This window comes from Anoplophora glabripennis, unplaced genomic scaffold (genome assembly GCF_000390285.2).
Source record: "Anoplophora glabripennis isolate ALB-LARVAE unplaced genomic scaffold, Agla_2.0 scaffold1506, whole genome shotgun sequence".
In the NCBI taxonomy this organism is placed as follows: Eukaryota; Metazoa; Arthropoda; class Insecta; order Coleoptera; family Cerambycidae; genus Anoplophora; species Anoplophora glabripennis.
Window position 1 is genome coordinate 22,098 of NW_019417583.1, and position 15,963 is coordinate 38,060.

The 15,963-nt window shown below is 31.8% G+C and overlaps 2 protein-coding genes across 2 annotated transcripts in view; one reads left to right on the plus strand and one right to left on the minus strand.

The window, feature by feature from the left end:
* LOC108916044 (splicing factor, suppressor of white-apricot homolog) overlaps positions 1-2,231 on the plus strand; it is a 24,320-nt gene extending 22,089 nt beyond the window's left edge. Inside the window, exon 10 of the mRNA XM_018722232.1 lies at positions 1,979-2,231. Within this exon, the coding sequence (XP_018577748.1) occupies positions 1,979-2,078 (100 nt within the window). The 3' untranslated portion in view covers positions 2,079-2,231. The remainder of the gene's footprint in view (positions 1-1,978) is intronic.
* Positions 2,232-5,782: 3,551 nt separating this feature from the next.
* Positions 5,783-15,484, minus strand: LOC108916042 (hyaluronidase A-like). The gene is made up of 5 exons (XM_018722231.1): positions 15,069-15,484; positions 11,537-11,865; positions 9,308-9,623; positions 9,054-9,258; positions 5,783-5,970 (listed from the first exon to the last, which is right to left on the minus strand). The coding sequence occupies exons 1-5, from the start codon at positions 15,173-15,175 to the stop codon at positions 5,812-5,814; spliced, it is 1,116 nt and encodes a 371-aa protein (XP_018577747.1). The 5' UTR covers positions 15,176-15,484; the 3' UTR covers positions 5,783-5,811.
* Between the last annotated feature and the right edge of the window lie 479 nt (positions 15,485-15,963).

A 15,963-nucleotide genomic window follows, 5' to 3' on the forward strand; every position in this document is an offset into this window, starting at 1 on the left:
CTACACCACACCACACAACGACTTTTAGACTGTGGAGGTTTTTGGTAAACAGTTCGTGAGGATTTTCTGCTCCCCAGTACCTAAAGTTTTGCTTGTTAACAACACCGTCCAAATGAAAATTTGCTTCGTCGCTCATTAGCAAATTATGTATTCCTCCATGGTGCTGATTTAAAAATTCTTGACAAAATGTCAACCTCGCTTCTTTATCTGTATCACTGAGGTGATGCGCCATTTGGTATTTATAGGGGTGAAATTTTAAATCTTTATGCAGAATTCTGTGGAGACTTCCCTTGGATATTCCTAGGGCAAGTGATTGCCGATTAGCAGATCTCTTAGGGCTTCTTGTGAAGGCAGCTCTCACTCGTTCAATATTTGCAGGCGTACGCACCGTTCTTCGACGTCCAGGTTTTTTAATGTTTTGCACAGAGCCATTTTCACGCCAATGACGAACCCATGCCGAAATTGTAACGCGTGTTGGTGCATCGCCCCTATTATTATTTCCAAACTGCCGTCGAAATGCACGCCGAACTTCTTCCACTGAACCAGTTCTAATGTAGACTTCCACGGAAAACACACGCTCTTGAATTGAATAATTCATAACGCAATGAAAATTGTTAAAAAATGAAAATTAAATTAAGTTGTGACATTTGTGACTAAAACAATGAAGTGTTTACTTTTGTCGTTGCTTAGAGACAGGCGCCTACTTGTTAAAATGTGATCCTAATGGTGTAGCATCATTTGGTAATATTGGTTTGATTTGCTTCGTCGAGTAATGCGAAATTTTAAACTTAGAATTCAAAATTGCATTGAAGTCGAAGGAGGGCATTTGGAAGATATGATCTTTAAAAATTGAATTATTATTTATTTCAGTCATAAATCCCATAAAATTAGCTACATGTCAGTCCATTAAAAAGTTAATTTACTTTGATCAGAAAGTTTTTATTCGACTTTTAAACTGCATAGTCTAATATGGGGAACCCTGTACAAGGGCGTTTCGTTGTAGTACCAACCTTACATAAACTAATTGAGTGAACTAAATATAATATATGCGAATGAAATTTATACAACACATATAAGATTGCATATATTTTAAATGTTTAATGCATGGCAATTAACTTTTTATTTGATTAAAAGTGTCTATTTATTTATCTAAAATATCCTATTTAAAGTATCTATTTAAGAGTAATTGAATGAATTATGACAGAATATATATACTGTTTGTTTTGCAAAGAGATCTTTTCAATTTTTGTTTCAAATTATTATTAGATTGCAATGAGATCACGAAAAATTTATTTAATATTAATTATTACTACATATGTTTACGACTGTAATAATTTTATAGTTGAAGCATTAAATACAGCATACAGTATTGCCATATTTCCTTTCATTGGATCAGATGTTTGTTCAAATTTGTCAAAATGTTTTCTATAAATTCCATTATCTCAATAATTACCTTGTAAGTGCATATTTTTATTGTTTTAAAATGTTTAGTAATATTTGATTCTTTAATTACAATTTTATTTTCCTGAACCTAACCATTTGTAAAAGCAATATTCACGTTTGATTAAAGTTTTTTCCCAACTCTCATAAGAGTCTGTGTATAAGAGCATAATTTTTAATATCATTTTTCAAAAAAACTACATTGGCAATCAATCTGATATTTTTACACGAGGCAGTTTGCATATTTATTAACAGATTTCAATTGCTTTGAAAACTTTCTTACCATATTTTTTTCGGAATTGAACCTCCTTAAAACATCATCGGAGCGAACCGATTTTACAATTGACAGGCAATTGGCACAATACAAATTTGCAATCAAATGTGGTTGATCGACCTTGAAGCAAATTGACCCTAAGTAAATTTAGTTGTTGAGAAAAAATAAGTGGTGTTTTATAAAAAAGTTATCTACTTGTAAAAGTATTTTTAATATATTCTATTTACACCTGGCAAATTCTGCATACATTTAATAATGTTTTAGGAAACATTCCAAAAGCAGGCACGAGTCGAGGAGTAAAAAGAAATCAAAGAAACGACACAGAAGATCAGAGTCGGAGTCAAGTAGTTCAAACAGCTCATGACATTTGAGGTACCACTATCATCATTAGGTGACAGAGAAACGTATTACGTAATTTGAGTTGTGCGTTTTTATGATACAGACATTTTTTATAAAAATTGTTACGTATATATTATTATATTGTGTAAATAGAAGTGTAAATATACAGTTTTATTTATTTAATAATTTTTTTGTTTAAAATGTTGAACATTTTAAAACATTTCTTCTCAAATTGAACAGGGTGTTTCAGGAACTTCAACTTTGATTTGAATGGTCAAATAAAACAAAATATGTGATAATGCTTAATTTTTAAAATTCAGGGTGCTAAAACTTGAGAGAAAAATTAAATTTTTTTAAATATCTCCGAAGATCTATAATGTAAATAGGGGTATTTAACCAGGGATACGCATACACTTAGGGGTATGTAAAGACTTCTTAAGGCGTAGGCGAAAGGAACTTTTAGAATAGATAGGTACATAGAGTCAAAAAAGAAAATTAAATTAATTAGAAATTAAACAATTCCATTAGTTTTCACTATTCCACAATAGTATTTTATTAGTATAGCGCCGTTGAATATGTTCTCGCTGTTTTCCAACAGATGGCATTACCAGAACTGAAAGCGTGTAGTTTAAGATGGTAATGCAGCTATGAAGAAGTACTATAAGCAAGCTCGAAATTCAGTGTATGTAATTTCGTCGAAGTGTAAACTACTTTTTTTTCAGTGTTGAACATGTCGAATTTTATGCCAGAAAAGAGTATTTGCGTGGAATTTTACTGCATTACTTTGTTCAAAAGAAATTGTAGCTAAAACACACGGCATTCTTGTAGAGACTTACGGCAACCAGGATCTATCGCAAACAATATGCAGAGATTGATTTACATCAGTGGTATTCAAACCCTGGACTTCCCCACAATTTCTCTGGGCGTTTCGCGATTCACTCAAAAATTTTAAATCAACAATATTGATACTACAAAATTCAAAAAAATGTATACTCTTAAAACAATTATCGAAATGTTGGTCGGGTTCCGCAAGTCATAAAAGTTTGAAGACCGCTGGTTTAGATTCCCAAAATTCCCAAAGTGGTCTGTATCGACCCCTAGGGGTCAACTCGGAACTGCAAGGGGTCCATGTCAGCAAAAACAAAAATTGGGGGTGCATGCGATGTAAATGGGGGTACACGAAAATTGATCCCATTTAAGCAGGTTGTCACCAAAATTTTCGCTTTCCATAAATGAAATAATTCACTTAATACAGATAATACCTGTGTACTTATATAATATAATAGACATACAGGGTCGGAAAGTCCCCATGGTTCATTGGCCGTTACGTGAGAGCGATAAAGAAAGTCATAGAAATCCGTGCGATAGAGGAAGATGGCTATAATGAAGGCGTCTAATAGTCACCACCCATTTCGCCCTTCCACAAATAAAAAGTGGATCTTATTTATCGCTCTCACGTAACGGCCGATGAACCATGGGGACTTTCCGACCCTGTAGATAAATTACATATGAAGTAAAAATTTTAAAAATAAATGTTTATGAAACATGATGAAGATTTGGAGCTAGATTTGGGGAACTTTATGACTCCATGCTTTAATAATGGGAAAATTTAAGATCGATGATGGGATAAATTTCCATAACTTAATTGCTTTGAATTTTAGTTAATGCTAATTATGAGAATATTCTCTTGAATTCAATCAACCTATTTCATATTACTTATAAAATTATTGTTATATTTTTGTTATTGAAATTTAAGTTATTATTTTCTTATATGTTAAGCTGTTTAAGAATTATAAATTTTATAGTAAACAATTATTTTATTTACTACACTCAATTACATATTAATTAAAGCCCATTTCATAAAATTATGCAGTAGGCTATTCACTTTGTGGTCACAACACTTATTGTAACTTGTAGAAACTTGCAATGTGTCAACTGTCAAAACACATTTGAAGTTGATGAATTTGTATCAAATCAACATTAGGAAGGTGGGGTGTTTTGCTGGTTTTAATGTTAGTGGACTGTATGTGTTTCTCTTGTAGTTTTTTAGCAACTTTGCTAGTAGGTTAGGTTTCAAATATAAAGTACAATAGAACTTAACTATTTTATTCGACATGAGACATTACATGTATGACTCTACTGTTCGATTGTTGTTTTACTACTCTACTGTTAGTAGGCGACTGAGCAGTGAGCACGTCTTCTTTCGTTTTACATACTGACAACAAAACAAATAAAACTAATCATACAATATTTGAATTCGAGCGGTAAAATTTCTATCTAACCAAAACAAAAAAAATTGGCACGTGGTCTACAAGATAAAACAGTTTGAGAACTTCTCGTTTAGATGCTTCAAAAATATCAATTTTGATGTTGAAGATAAAGAACGCTCTGGCACACTGAAACAGTTTGAAGATGACGAATTGGAGCCATTACTTCATGAAGACTCATGTCAGAACTTGCAGACTCATAGCAGTTGATTATACAACAGTTTCAAAACTTTTGAAAGTATTAAGATATGATATGATTTAAAAGCAAGGCCATTGGGTGCAGTACGATCGAAGCCTAGAGACGTCGAACTGCGTCTTTACTCGTGTGAACAGCTGCTGCAACGGTTTTTTGCAAAAAACCTTTCTTGACAATGGAAAATGGATGTGCTACGATAATCCTAAGCGTAGAAAATTGTGGGGCAAGCCCGGCCATCATCAACGGCAAGGCCAATATCGATGGTTCCAAGCTTCTGTTCTGCATTTGGTAGGATCAGCTGGGTGTAGTTTATTATAACCTGCTCAAACTAAATGAAACCATCGCGGGTGATGATGATGCGTCACAAAAGTCTAATGACAGAAATTAGCATGACAGTCGCCTATTTAAATATTTCTTAGTTGCAATCGTATGAATGATAACTAATTAAATTTTTTTGTTATGCAATAAACGGTTAGTTTTAAAGCAAAAAAGCGGGAGGTAAAAGTTTTAAAATAAATCAGTTACATATTTTTGAATTTTTGTCAAACAAAAAAATTGTAGCAAAGAATAACTTAGGGGATGCTTAGTTCAACTCCCTTCAAGGGGCAGAAAATTTTGAATAATTGTCAAGAAGCTGCACATGCCTTAGGAAATTTGTGTAAAATTTGACTATTATACTTTTTTTGGTTTTAAAATTACAGCCGCTATTTTACTAAGGTCATTTTTATGCAAAACGTATTCTTTTTCACCGGTACCATTTGTGCTACTTCTTTTGAAAACACCTATAATAAAAACAAAAATTGTGCCGTTTTCCTATCTATGTACCTAGATGCCATAGCTAATACGACTACATTTTAAACAGCCCCACAAAAGTGGCCCATCACAATGTATGGAGTTAAAAAATCTACCTTTTTCATTTTTTGATTAAAAAAGTAAAAATTAAAATAAAATTTTTTAATATTTTGATTATTTTGTGAATAACTTCAAACTGAAAAGATAGGCTTTTATTTTCACTTAAATTCTTCATCCTTGTCCGTGTACCTCTCATATTTATGAAATAAAATGTACACTAGTGTATAGTTTCATATTAAAAATCACTACTATTTTTTATTACTCTGAATTCGAAAAAAGGCTGGAATGTGGAACCACTCTCCGAAGGTAACGTAAGAAAATCTAATCACATGTTTTGTAGAAAAATATTGTGATAATTCGTCTTATAAAAAAATGTTGCTTAAGGTTTTTCTTTCTCAGGGATAAAAAAAATAATTAAAAAAATTATGTTTTATTGCCATAAATTAAAAATTATTTAAAAGTAGTGGTCCCAGAACATCATCGATGTATTGAAATAATTGCAAACACTTAGCTTTGGTATTAACATCATTGCTGCTGCCCCACAATACTACTCCATCTATGACTGAAGACGCCAACGCAGTAAAGGTGTTGAAGAGATCATCCTAAAAAAAATAGTATATCAATATTCAACTTTAATTGTCGCTTATTATGAAAGATTCTATGATTGATGATTAAATATCCGGTTTTCGTGTATATTGCTTAGGTAGGTACTTTTTGAGCAAAATCTCATGCTAAAACAGATTTTGTTTTTTTATTTTGGAGTTATAGTAAAAAATGTTCAGTTTTAATATTTTATATAACCTCTGTATACTTAATTTTTTGGCTCATTTTTTAATGGAATCTGTTAGCCCACGGCCTAGTTAAAAAGAGTGTTACTTTTCCACTTTGCACCCCTGCCCAACCGAATGTAAATCTGTTTTTTTTTTCATTCTAGTTAGTAATTTAGCATTTGTAGCATTTGTTTTCAGTTGTAGCCAACTTTTACTCATTGATTTAATAAGAAAAAAAAACTATTAACTTTTTTACTTTTTGAGATAAATATGATTTTATATTTCTGGTAAGCACAGAATTATCTCTATTTAACTAGATGATGACCAACTATTGCAATAGACCTCATAGTAAAACTAGTAAATTAATCAATAAATTGAAGCATATCTCGGTAATCTTCATACCAAAATTGCATTTTTAATTAACTAAATTTTGATGTACTTAAATGAATAGTCCAAGGGCCCAGACCCTTTTTTTTTATTAATAACAAGCTGAATTTTGGGGAACAGCTTCGTTTTGACGAGACGCCCAACTTTTCCCTCTACGAAAATTCTCGAAAATGGTAGCTAATTAAGCGCGGGGGCGTCAAACATGTCGATTTGGTGAATGATCAATATTTATTACTAACAAGTAGTTTTTTACTTAAATCTCATGAAACCGCATTGTATGAAAAACTCGAAAAAACTTTTGTCCTACACGTTCAATGGTTTTTCCGAAGCGTCCCCTACTCTTAACATGTCAAAATAATATGATCTTAAAAGTTAATTTTTTCACATATGCTTGATAATTATTATTATAATTCAGTGACATTTTTGTCCTACATGTAAAATGGAAGGTTTTCCTAGTCCTACACTGAGAAAGTGTCATTTCCAAGGGTACAATTTTCTCATTAATAACAACCTAATTTTAAAGTTATCCTTTTGAGAACGATGTTTGAAACAAGATTTTACCACTGTCCTACAAAAAAAGGGGAAGCTAGTGATGAAAACAAATAAATAAACTATACTGGCATTCGTAATTCTACATTGATGTTGAGAATTGTTAATTTAAAGTTAATTAACGTATATTAAAAGGTATTCAGTTACTGAAAAGGGTTCAGTAAGTAACTCCTTTAACTTGCGATAAAAATGTATATTTCTTTGTTTAATATACTCAAAAATACCTTTTATTCAAAACTTTTCTATAATTTCTACAATAAAAATTAAAAATAATACAACATAGTATAAAAACATTTACATATGAATTTAAAACAAAGACCTTCCTTTCTGAGGTCGTTGATTTAAAATATATTATATTAAAATATAATCAAAAATTCATCGGTTTGGCTCGACCTGGCTCGATAAGGGTAGTTTGCTTAATATCTCCTCCCCCCCCTAAACTCCCTGGGGAGTTAGTAAACTATTTTTGTACTTTGTGGAGGCATTATATACAAAATCACATGTGCATATAAAGTTAATAAATATGTATTTTTTTCGACAACATAGAGAAAAACGCTTTGGTTTAGTTTGGCCGCGCTTGATAAGGATATAGTTTGTTTAATATATCACAAAAAAAAAAAAATGGTCTGGGCCCGTGAACTAGAAAATTTAATTGAACTCTCAAAATTTCCTTTGTAGTAGGTAATAGTTTTTATTTCAAAGGTTTTATTTTCAAAGCACTCTTTGGAGAAATTGATAATATCAATAAAAACAGAAAAGTAACCTGTTTGCAACGCATCATTGTAATTCAAAAATACGAAATTGCCTGTAAGAAAAACAAAAGAATCTCCATTCTGGAAGGTGCCACAGCTAATACGACTGCATATTTGACTGATTTTGACTGATTTTCTAACAATGGTTAGTTTAAAAGATCCGCATCCTTCCATTTCCCATTANCCCCCCCCCCCCCCCTAAACTCCCTGGGGAGTTAGTAAACTATTTTTGTACTTTGTGGAGGCATTATATACAAAATCACATGTGCATATAAAGTTAAATATGCATTTTTTTCGACAACATAGAGAAAAACGCTTTGGTTTAGTTCGGCCGCGCTTGATAAGGATATAGTTTGTTTAATATATCACCCCCCCCCCCCCTAAACTCCCCGGGTGATCAGTAAACTATTTTTCTACTTTGGGATATCATACCCTAATCACATGTGCAAAAATTGCATTATTTTGGCGAAGTTTGGACAAATGTCACTGAATTGTAATAATAATTACCAAGCATCTGTTAAAAAATTATCTTCTAAGATCATATTATTTTGACATGTTAAGAGTGGGAGACGCTTCGAAAAAACCATCGAATGTGTGTGACAAAAGTATTTTCAAGTTTTTCATACAATTATCATGCAATTTAAGTAAAAAACTACTTGTTAGTAATAAATATTGATCATTCACCAAACTGATATGTTTGACGCCCCCGCGCTTTATTAGCTACCATTTTCGAGAATTTTCGTAGAGGGAAAAGTTGGGCGTCTTGTCAAAACGAAGCTGTTCCCCAAAATTCAGCTTTAACCAAAAAAAAAAAAAAAATGGTCTGGGCCCGTGGACTAGAAAATTTAATTGAACTCTCAAAATTTCCTTTGTAGTAGGTAATAGTTTTTATTTCAAAGGTTTTATTTTCAAAGCACTCTTTGGAGAAATTGATAATATCAATAAAAACAGAAAAGTAACCTGTTTGCAACGCATCATTGTAATTCAAAAATACGAAATTGCCTGTAAGAAAAACAAAAGAATCTCCATTCTGGAAGGTGCCACAGCTAATACGACTGCATATTTGACTGATTTTGACTGATTTTCTAACAATGGTTAGTTTAAAAGATCCGCATCCTTCCATTTCCCATTAAATAAAAATATTAAAATTTTCAAATCGAGAACCATGTCAGTTTTTTTAAATTAAAAAAAGTTCCTCTGCACTAACTATTATTGAATTTAACTTGCCTTAGAAATAAATTGTTTGGTGTCATGATACTTGTACCAGAAGTATGGAATGATTTTTGTACAATTGTTTATATTTTCCGCAACCCGGTAGGCTTCGTTAATCCTCCCTTCTATCATTTCCACTTTGTCATTGGCATTCAATCTCAGATCACCCAAATATATGGAGGGGTACAAACTATCACTTAACTCAAACAACCACTTGGTCCTGAAAAACACCCGTTAAAGAACAAGCTATCCAACTTAACACTTTTTACCTATCATTCTCTTGTATTACTTCCTTAGGACAATCCCTTTTCATATTATTTGGGGACATGTTGAAGCAATAGGGGTAAGCATAGTACCCCCAAGTGGCATTAGGTCTTAAGTACTTGGCGAGAAACAATGTTTCTTCCATAAACTGCCTGGCATAGTATTCAAATCTTCTGGTTGCTTCTTTTTCAATCCATGTATTTAGCCAAAGAGGGTGCCTCTTTCTCTCTACACTAATAGATAAATCCTTGTAAGGGGAGAGGGTGCCAAAATTCTGACGAAAAATCGGTCGCCAGCTCTCAAAATCTATTATGCCTATGCCTAGAATATAAAAACACTAGTAAAAATTAAATTTATCACTTAAATATGTTTATACTTGAAAATATTTAATAATTTCACTAGATAAATAGCTAGAAAGAGGTCAAAAAACATTTAGAGATTCCCTTTAATTAATTGATCATCATTTCTAACTATAAAATCCTGATGGTTTCATTATTTGAAATATCAATGACAGTAAAAAAAGTTATTAATGTCACAGAAACAAGAACAAGTATGTTTATTGGATTAAAATAAAATTTTGTTGGAAGACCGGACATTTTTCTAATTACAGTACAAGCTTGATCATGCGGACAAATTTTGAAAAACAGTTTTATCTACCTTTTTGTAATACCCTGTGGTTCAAAATTAAAAGACGATGGACTAAATGCCATAATACTGGATTTGTAACACCCTGTACTTTAACATTTTTAACAGCAGAAAAGATAAACTAGTCACCGGCCTTATATATTTTGTAGTTTTCTTACGGTAAAAAAACCTAGATTGATTGAACTGCCCGAGCAGATAGATAGCGTGGAAGATTGTGTATTCTGAAGTGTATTCTGGATATTAAAGATAATAATTCTATTTTATCAGATTATAGTATTTATTTTAATAAATGTCCAAAATGTCTTCCTTCAACTTCTCAACTTCTAAACATTTTCCACACCTTCGGATTAGTTCCTTGTGGGTCGCTGCTCTAATAGAATCTGGTGATAGATGCTCAAATGCTTTCCTTACTCTATGCATACAATTTTCCTTTGTTGTTACTGGAGTACTATACACACTATTTTTTAGTGTCCCAAATAAAACAGCATATCACCGGATTACCTATATTAGAGCAGCGACCCACAAGGAACTAAATAAATTTGACAATTAAAAACCTGTGACAGTTGTCAAGTGATGCCATGTTGATTGCACATACTTCTATCAGTATGTGGTTGATTGTTACTTATCTGTCATGGCCAACCTAAAATGTGCGAAACAAATGGAGACATCATTTTAAGAAAAGGGAAATGTTTATTCGTAAATAAAACGAAAACCACTGGAATTAGACATAGCGAAACTTTAACAAAGTTGCACTTATGTTATTCGATAGAGTGGACTGTATAAACTCTTATGCTGATTTGAATAATTTTCTTTATTTCCTGAATGTTGTACAACTACACAAATATGTTAATAGAATTTAGAAAAACATGTCATCATTTTTATTTGATTTTTCAACAACTTTTTTTTGTTTTTGTTGCTCTGCAACCGTCTCTATACAAACTTAAATTATATAAAATGTATTAATATACAAAATACTTTACCACTTACATACTGTACTTTTAGTACAGAATGCGAATACGTTAAAATTGGGATTTCCATTTAAAAATTTCGAGTTTTCCACATTTTCTGAACTTCATTTTCGATATTTTTTTTTGACCACCCTGTATGAAATCTGGAAAATTTTCATGTCAAATTCGATAAATTAGGTCTTTCTCTAGAAAATGTCCAATTTGCACAAAAAAATAAACCTATATGTTTCCAGGAAAATAAATTTTGCTGACAGTCTGCATCTGTCAATTTTTGCTTAAAAATCAAAATATCTCGGAAACGGTCAATCCTAAGTATGGAGTGTGCTATATATTTTCAACTTAAAAATAGATGCTCTTTCTAAAAATGGTATAACCGGAAGTACGATGACCTTGAAAATATTTTAGCTGGTAGGCCCCACGGTCTGTCACACCATCACAATTTCAAAAAAATCCTTCGAGCGGTTTCCCAGATATCCATCGATGGAGTTCGGAGTGGGACACCCTGTATAATAATGGCTTTATTTTTATTTTACTTAACATACAAAGGATGGCGCCTCATGCCTCAAAATCTTCTAATTTTTGAATTTTGAAATGTAATGAAATAAAATAAGAATTATTTACCTGCGAACTCGTTATCTGGTATTAATTCTTCCAGGAGTGCTTCAAAGATCTCTAGATGCAGCGTAAGATTACCTTCTTGGGGCACTCCCCCATTTCTAAGGACGGACTTTGAGCCGTCTTTTAAGATTGCGGGGAAACTTCCAGGGTCATACAAAATTGCAATGTCTTGACCACGAAACCTGTCGTTTTCGTTTTGAATTATGTTGTACTTCTCGGCTAATTGTGTGAAATTAAGTTTGTGTGAGTCGCACTGGAATGTCGGTATGTTCCAGTATACTCGTTTTTCGTTGTTCTTGATTCCGTCTAAGGTTTCGTCTTGTATATCATTGCTAAGAAAAAATAAATTGTGTAAATATTTTTCTCTGGTCGTTTAGGTATTTTACTACCTGTGAAAAAATTTAATGAAGCGCCAAAATAATCGTTCAAGGATTATTGTTTATGAAAATAGTTTTGCCTAACCAAAAATGTCAGATTGAAAAAAACAAACGAAGAATATACACTGTCATCACTTATCGCGCACCTCAAAAAGTTGTTGACGACGTTTCGAATGTCAATGTTGTCTTCGTTTTCAGAACCGACTATGACGTTTTCGTTTTAAATTAGTTTTGACAATTTATATTTGTTTCTGCATGCTCAGGTAATTTGACACCTTTGTTGAGATATTTGTAAATGACGTTTACAAAGTGATCGGTACGATAAGTATAGGTACCTAATCTAATAAATGAAGAATTTTAAAAATCAATTTTTATTAAAAACAAAATTAAAATTACAATGTGAACAATTATTAAAATTTGCTAGAACAATAGAATTCGGATTTAAAACATCGTTCTCTTCTGATGATGTTATAGTTACTGCACATTTTTTAATAATGCTCTGGGTTGCGATTCACTATGTCACCGTAGAATTTCCTCGAGAATTTCCATGTAAAATCTAGTTTGAAAATTGATTTTTATTTTCCACAGGGTCTTCGATGTATCTCTCAGCTATAGAGCAACACTTTATGTTCAATATTTTTCCTCTTAAGAAAAGCAGTTAACGTAGTATATTTTGAAATATCAACAGTTTTATGCAGAAATATTGTGGCTTTGAGTATAGAGTATTCAGTCCATAAGTTTCCTGGAGACTTTAGGGTTTTATTTCTTGAAACAAAATAGGCTAACTTTACCTTTCATGTAATATTTTCAAAATTTTTCTTGTTACACCACTACAAATAGCTTGTAGATTTTCTGATATTTCTCGCTTTGGATTTTTGGGAAATTATAACTGAGCTGAGCATCTTACTCGCCAAGCATGTTCTAAGACTGAATCGTCACTTTCTTGAATCATAACTTACAAGAAGCTTAAGTTGTAACAGAAATACTATCAAATCTATGCAAAAATATTATCTCGGGATGTTACTTGACAATAAATATTCGGTCTAATAGTAACCAAAGCGAAAACTTTTTTATGTACGATTTGTTTGTTTTATACAGGGTGTTCCTTAATGATGTGTGAATATTCAACGGTGTGATTCTACAAGGAAAATTAAAGATAGTTTACTTTATAAACTATGGAAAAATGTTCCGTTGTGAAAATAAGAGGTGTTAAAATTTTAGGAAAAAAGAATTAATTAATATTTTCGAAACTGCTTGAGATATTTCAGTGAAAGGCCTTTTATTTCGAAAACCGTCCACATTAGGAAGTTGTAACAAGAGTACATTATTTTTAGAAAATAACATTGTACATTAGAATGGTAAAAAACCTAACCTTAAAAAAATTTGAACTTAAAATGTAATAACAATGTAGTATAAGTAGCGCCCTCTATGAAATATACAAAAATAATTAGACCAGCGTATTTGGCATCCTTAAAAACCCCGGAATACCAAATTTCATAAAAGTATTTCGCACCGTTTGGAAACTCGTAAAAATTCGATTTAAAAATTTTTATTTTGTCGCTCTGTATCGCGAAAACAAGAGGAGATAGACATATAGTTTATAATACAAAAAATTCTTATTTTTTTGTCATACTATCACCCGCTGTATTTACGGGAAGTCTTTCTGAAACACCCTGTATATTAAATTTTTTAGTTTTAATTAAATTTATTCAATATTTGAGCCTGCAAAAAACGTCATAAGCGCTGCGGTCATTAAGTGTATTACTGGTTTCGAACATATCCTCAACTAGTAAAGAACACTTACTGGCCTTAATACTTAATAAACATACTACCTCTTACTTTTCTGCTTCCATAGCTAAAAACTCGGTTAGAGATTGATAATGGTTATTTTATTATTAGTTTTTCTTTTAGTATTTTAGAAAAATTAATTTAAACTACCCAGAATTAATTTAATCCGACAACGTCACTTTCAGTTCTGAAAATGAAGACTGATTTTCGAAACGTCGGCAACTTGTCGAAGTGCGCGAAATACAGTGATGTATATTTTTATTTATCTGTTATTTTCATTGAGATTTCGGTTAGGCAAAACTATTTTTATAAAAATGACCCTTGATTAATATTTTTGGCATTAATTTATTAATTTCTTCCACAGGTGGCAAAATACTCAAATAAATAAAGACAAAACGAAAACTATGACAGAAATAAGCAAGTTCAGACAATAAAGTGTTGTTCGTCTATTTTGAATACTCCAATACTGATAGTACAATAATATTTGGTTTTGCGAAATTTCAATAGAAGATGATGCACAAAAAATGTAATTATGCTATTTAATGACATCATTTTTTAATAAGTATCTTACGATAACATTTGGTTTTCTGTTTTGGAAACGGTATTTTTTAATCATGTCATACGTATAATATAATTCTGTTTATACCTAGATGTTTTGCTAATATTTATTGTTTGACAATATGATTTTAGTAAAAACAAAGTATTTCTCAATCATTTTGTAATGTTTATACGTTTATACTTATCAGATATAACAAAGTAAACTCAGTAGACAATGTTTATTTCCTTTGATAACTTTGATTAAGTAGCAATTTACTGTCGTTGCAGTATTGTTTACGCGCAAAGCGTTAGGAAATTGAAATCCCAAGAGGACAACACATCATACTGGTAATTCTTAGAGTGTGACTAAAAATGCAACTATTAATTTATTGAGTTACAAAAATTTCCATATAATTATGAAGTGATGAAATTTGAAGTAAACTTTTTACAAATTGGTAATTAATGATGTCACCCGTATTTGTCAATCAAACTAATTATCAGCGAATAATTTCAAACGATACATGCAGGTGATAAACACAATAGATTTTTTAAATAAAGTACGTTATTTACTTTTTATGGTATCTAGTTTGTTGTATCTAGTAGCTTCATGATTTTAATGAAAAAAAAAAAATTGTTATGTCTTTCTACTTTCAAAGATGCGCGGTTTCTATAGAGAAGTTCTAATAAAAACCAAAATAAGCTTTCGACTTGAATATTTTTAAATGACTAGCGATTAAAAATTTTTATTTTCAATTATAAAAATTACGGTGAGATTCAAAGACGTATCCAATCTAAATACAGCAATAAAAGCATAAAATATAAGACTCACCAACCTATTTAATTGTTTGGAGTCATCTTGCACAGCCAACTTCACCACCGCGAGAACAACGAAACTCCGTAACATTTTCATTTTCGCGGTCCAAACGAACCGAGCCAGCATTCTCGAGCAACACACAAAGCTATTGAATTTTATACGAGGACGGGGTTTTATCGTTTTCCTACCGTTTACAATAAATAATAAATAAATAATCGCCTTATTTAAATGAACGGCACGGCATTTCCAAAGCTGTATATAATTGACTTCCTACGGATATTCAAATTAAGACAATTAGCGCTAGCGCGGCCAGTGGCATTTTTTTAACCGGCAGCTGCTTTAGTGTGGATCGTAGTTTATCGACATTTTTGGGATTTTTTAAAATGTATACAGATTGTGGTACCGGTTAATAATAATCATACTCCGTTCCGTAGATTACTGCCGTCCAGTTTGGCCTCGACCCGCATATTACTGCAATAACTGTAAGGGTGCTATCGATTTTAGAACTCCTAGGTTAGTTCTGTTTACCGGAAAAACCGAGTTGGCACAGGATCAGAACTAAAGATTTCCGGATTTTCCAAAGCCAATGAAATCTAATTTCATCGTACCAGTCCCCCAATGACTACAATATTTCGTGTAATAGAATTGCCGCAAATTATTGGCAATAAAATAAGATTTAACGAACGTCTTCTTTTAGCTGCTATTTCGTGATCGCCATTCGAAAACTTGTCAATTTTAAATTGATTTTAAAAATGCCGTTAGCCGTTTGATCATGAATAGGCCATATTTCAAGGGTATATAATAAATAGATTTACATTAAGTTACCTTAAAAATATTTTTACTTCCTTTAAGTTACATTTTAAAAAAATTAAACACGCGTTTAAATTTCCTCGGGTTTGTCAATTAGTTTTCAG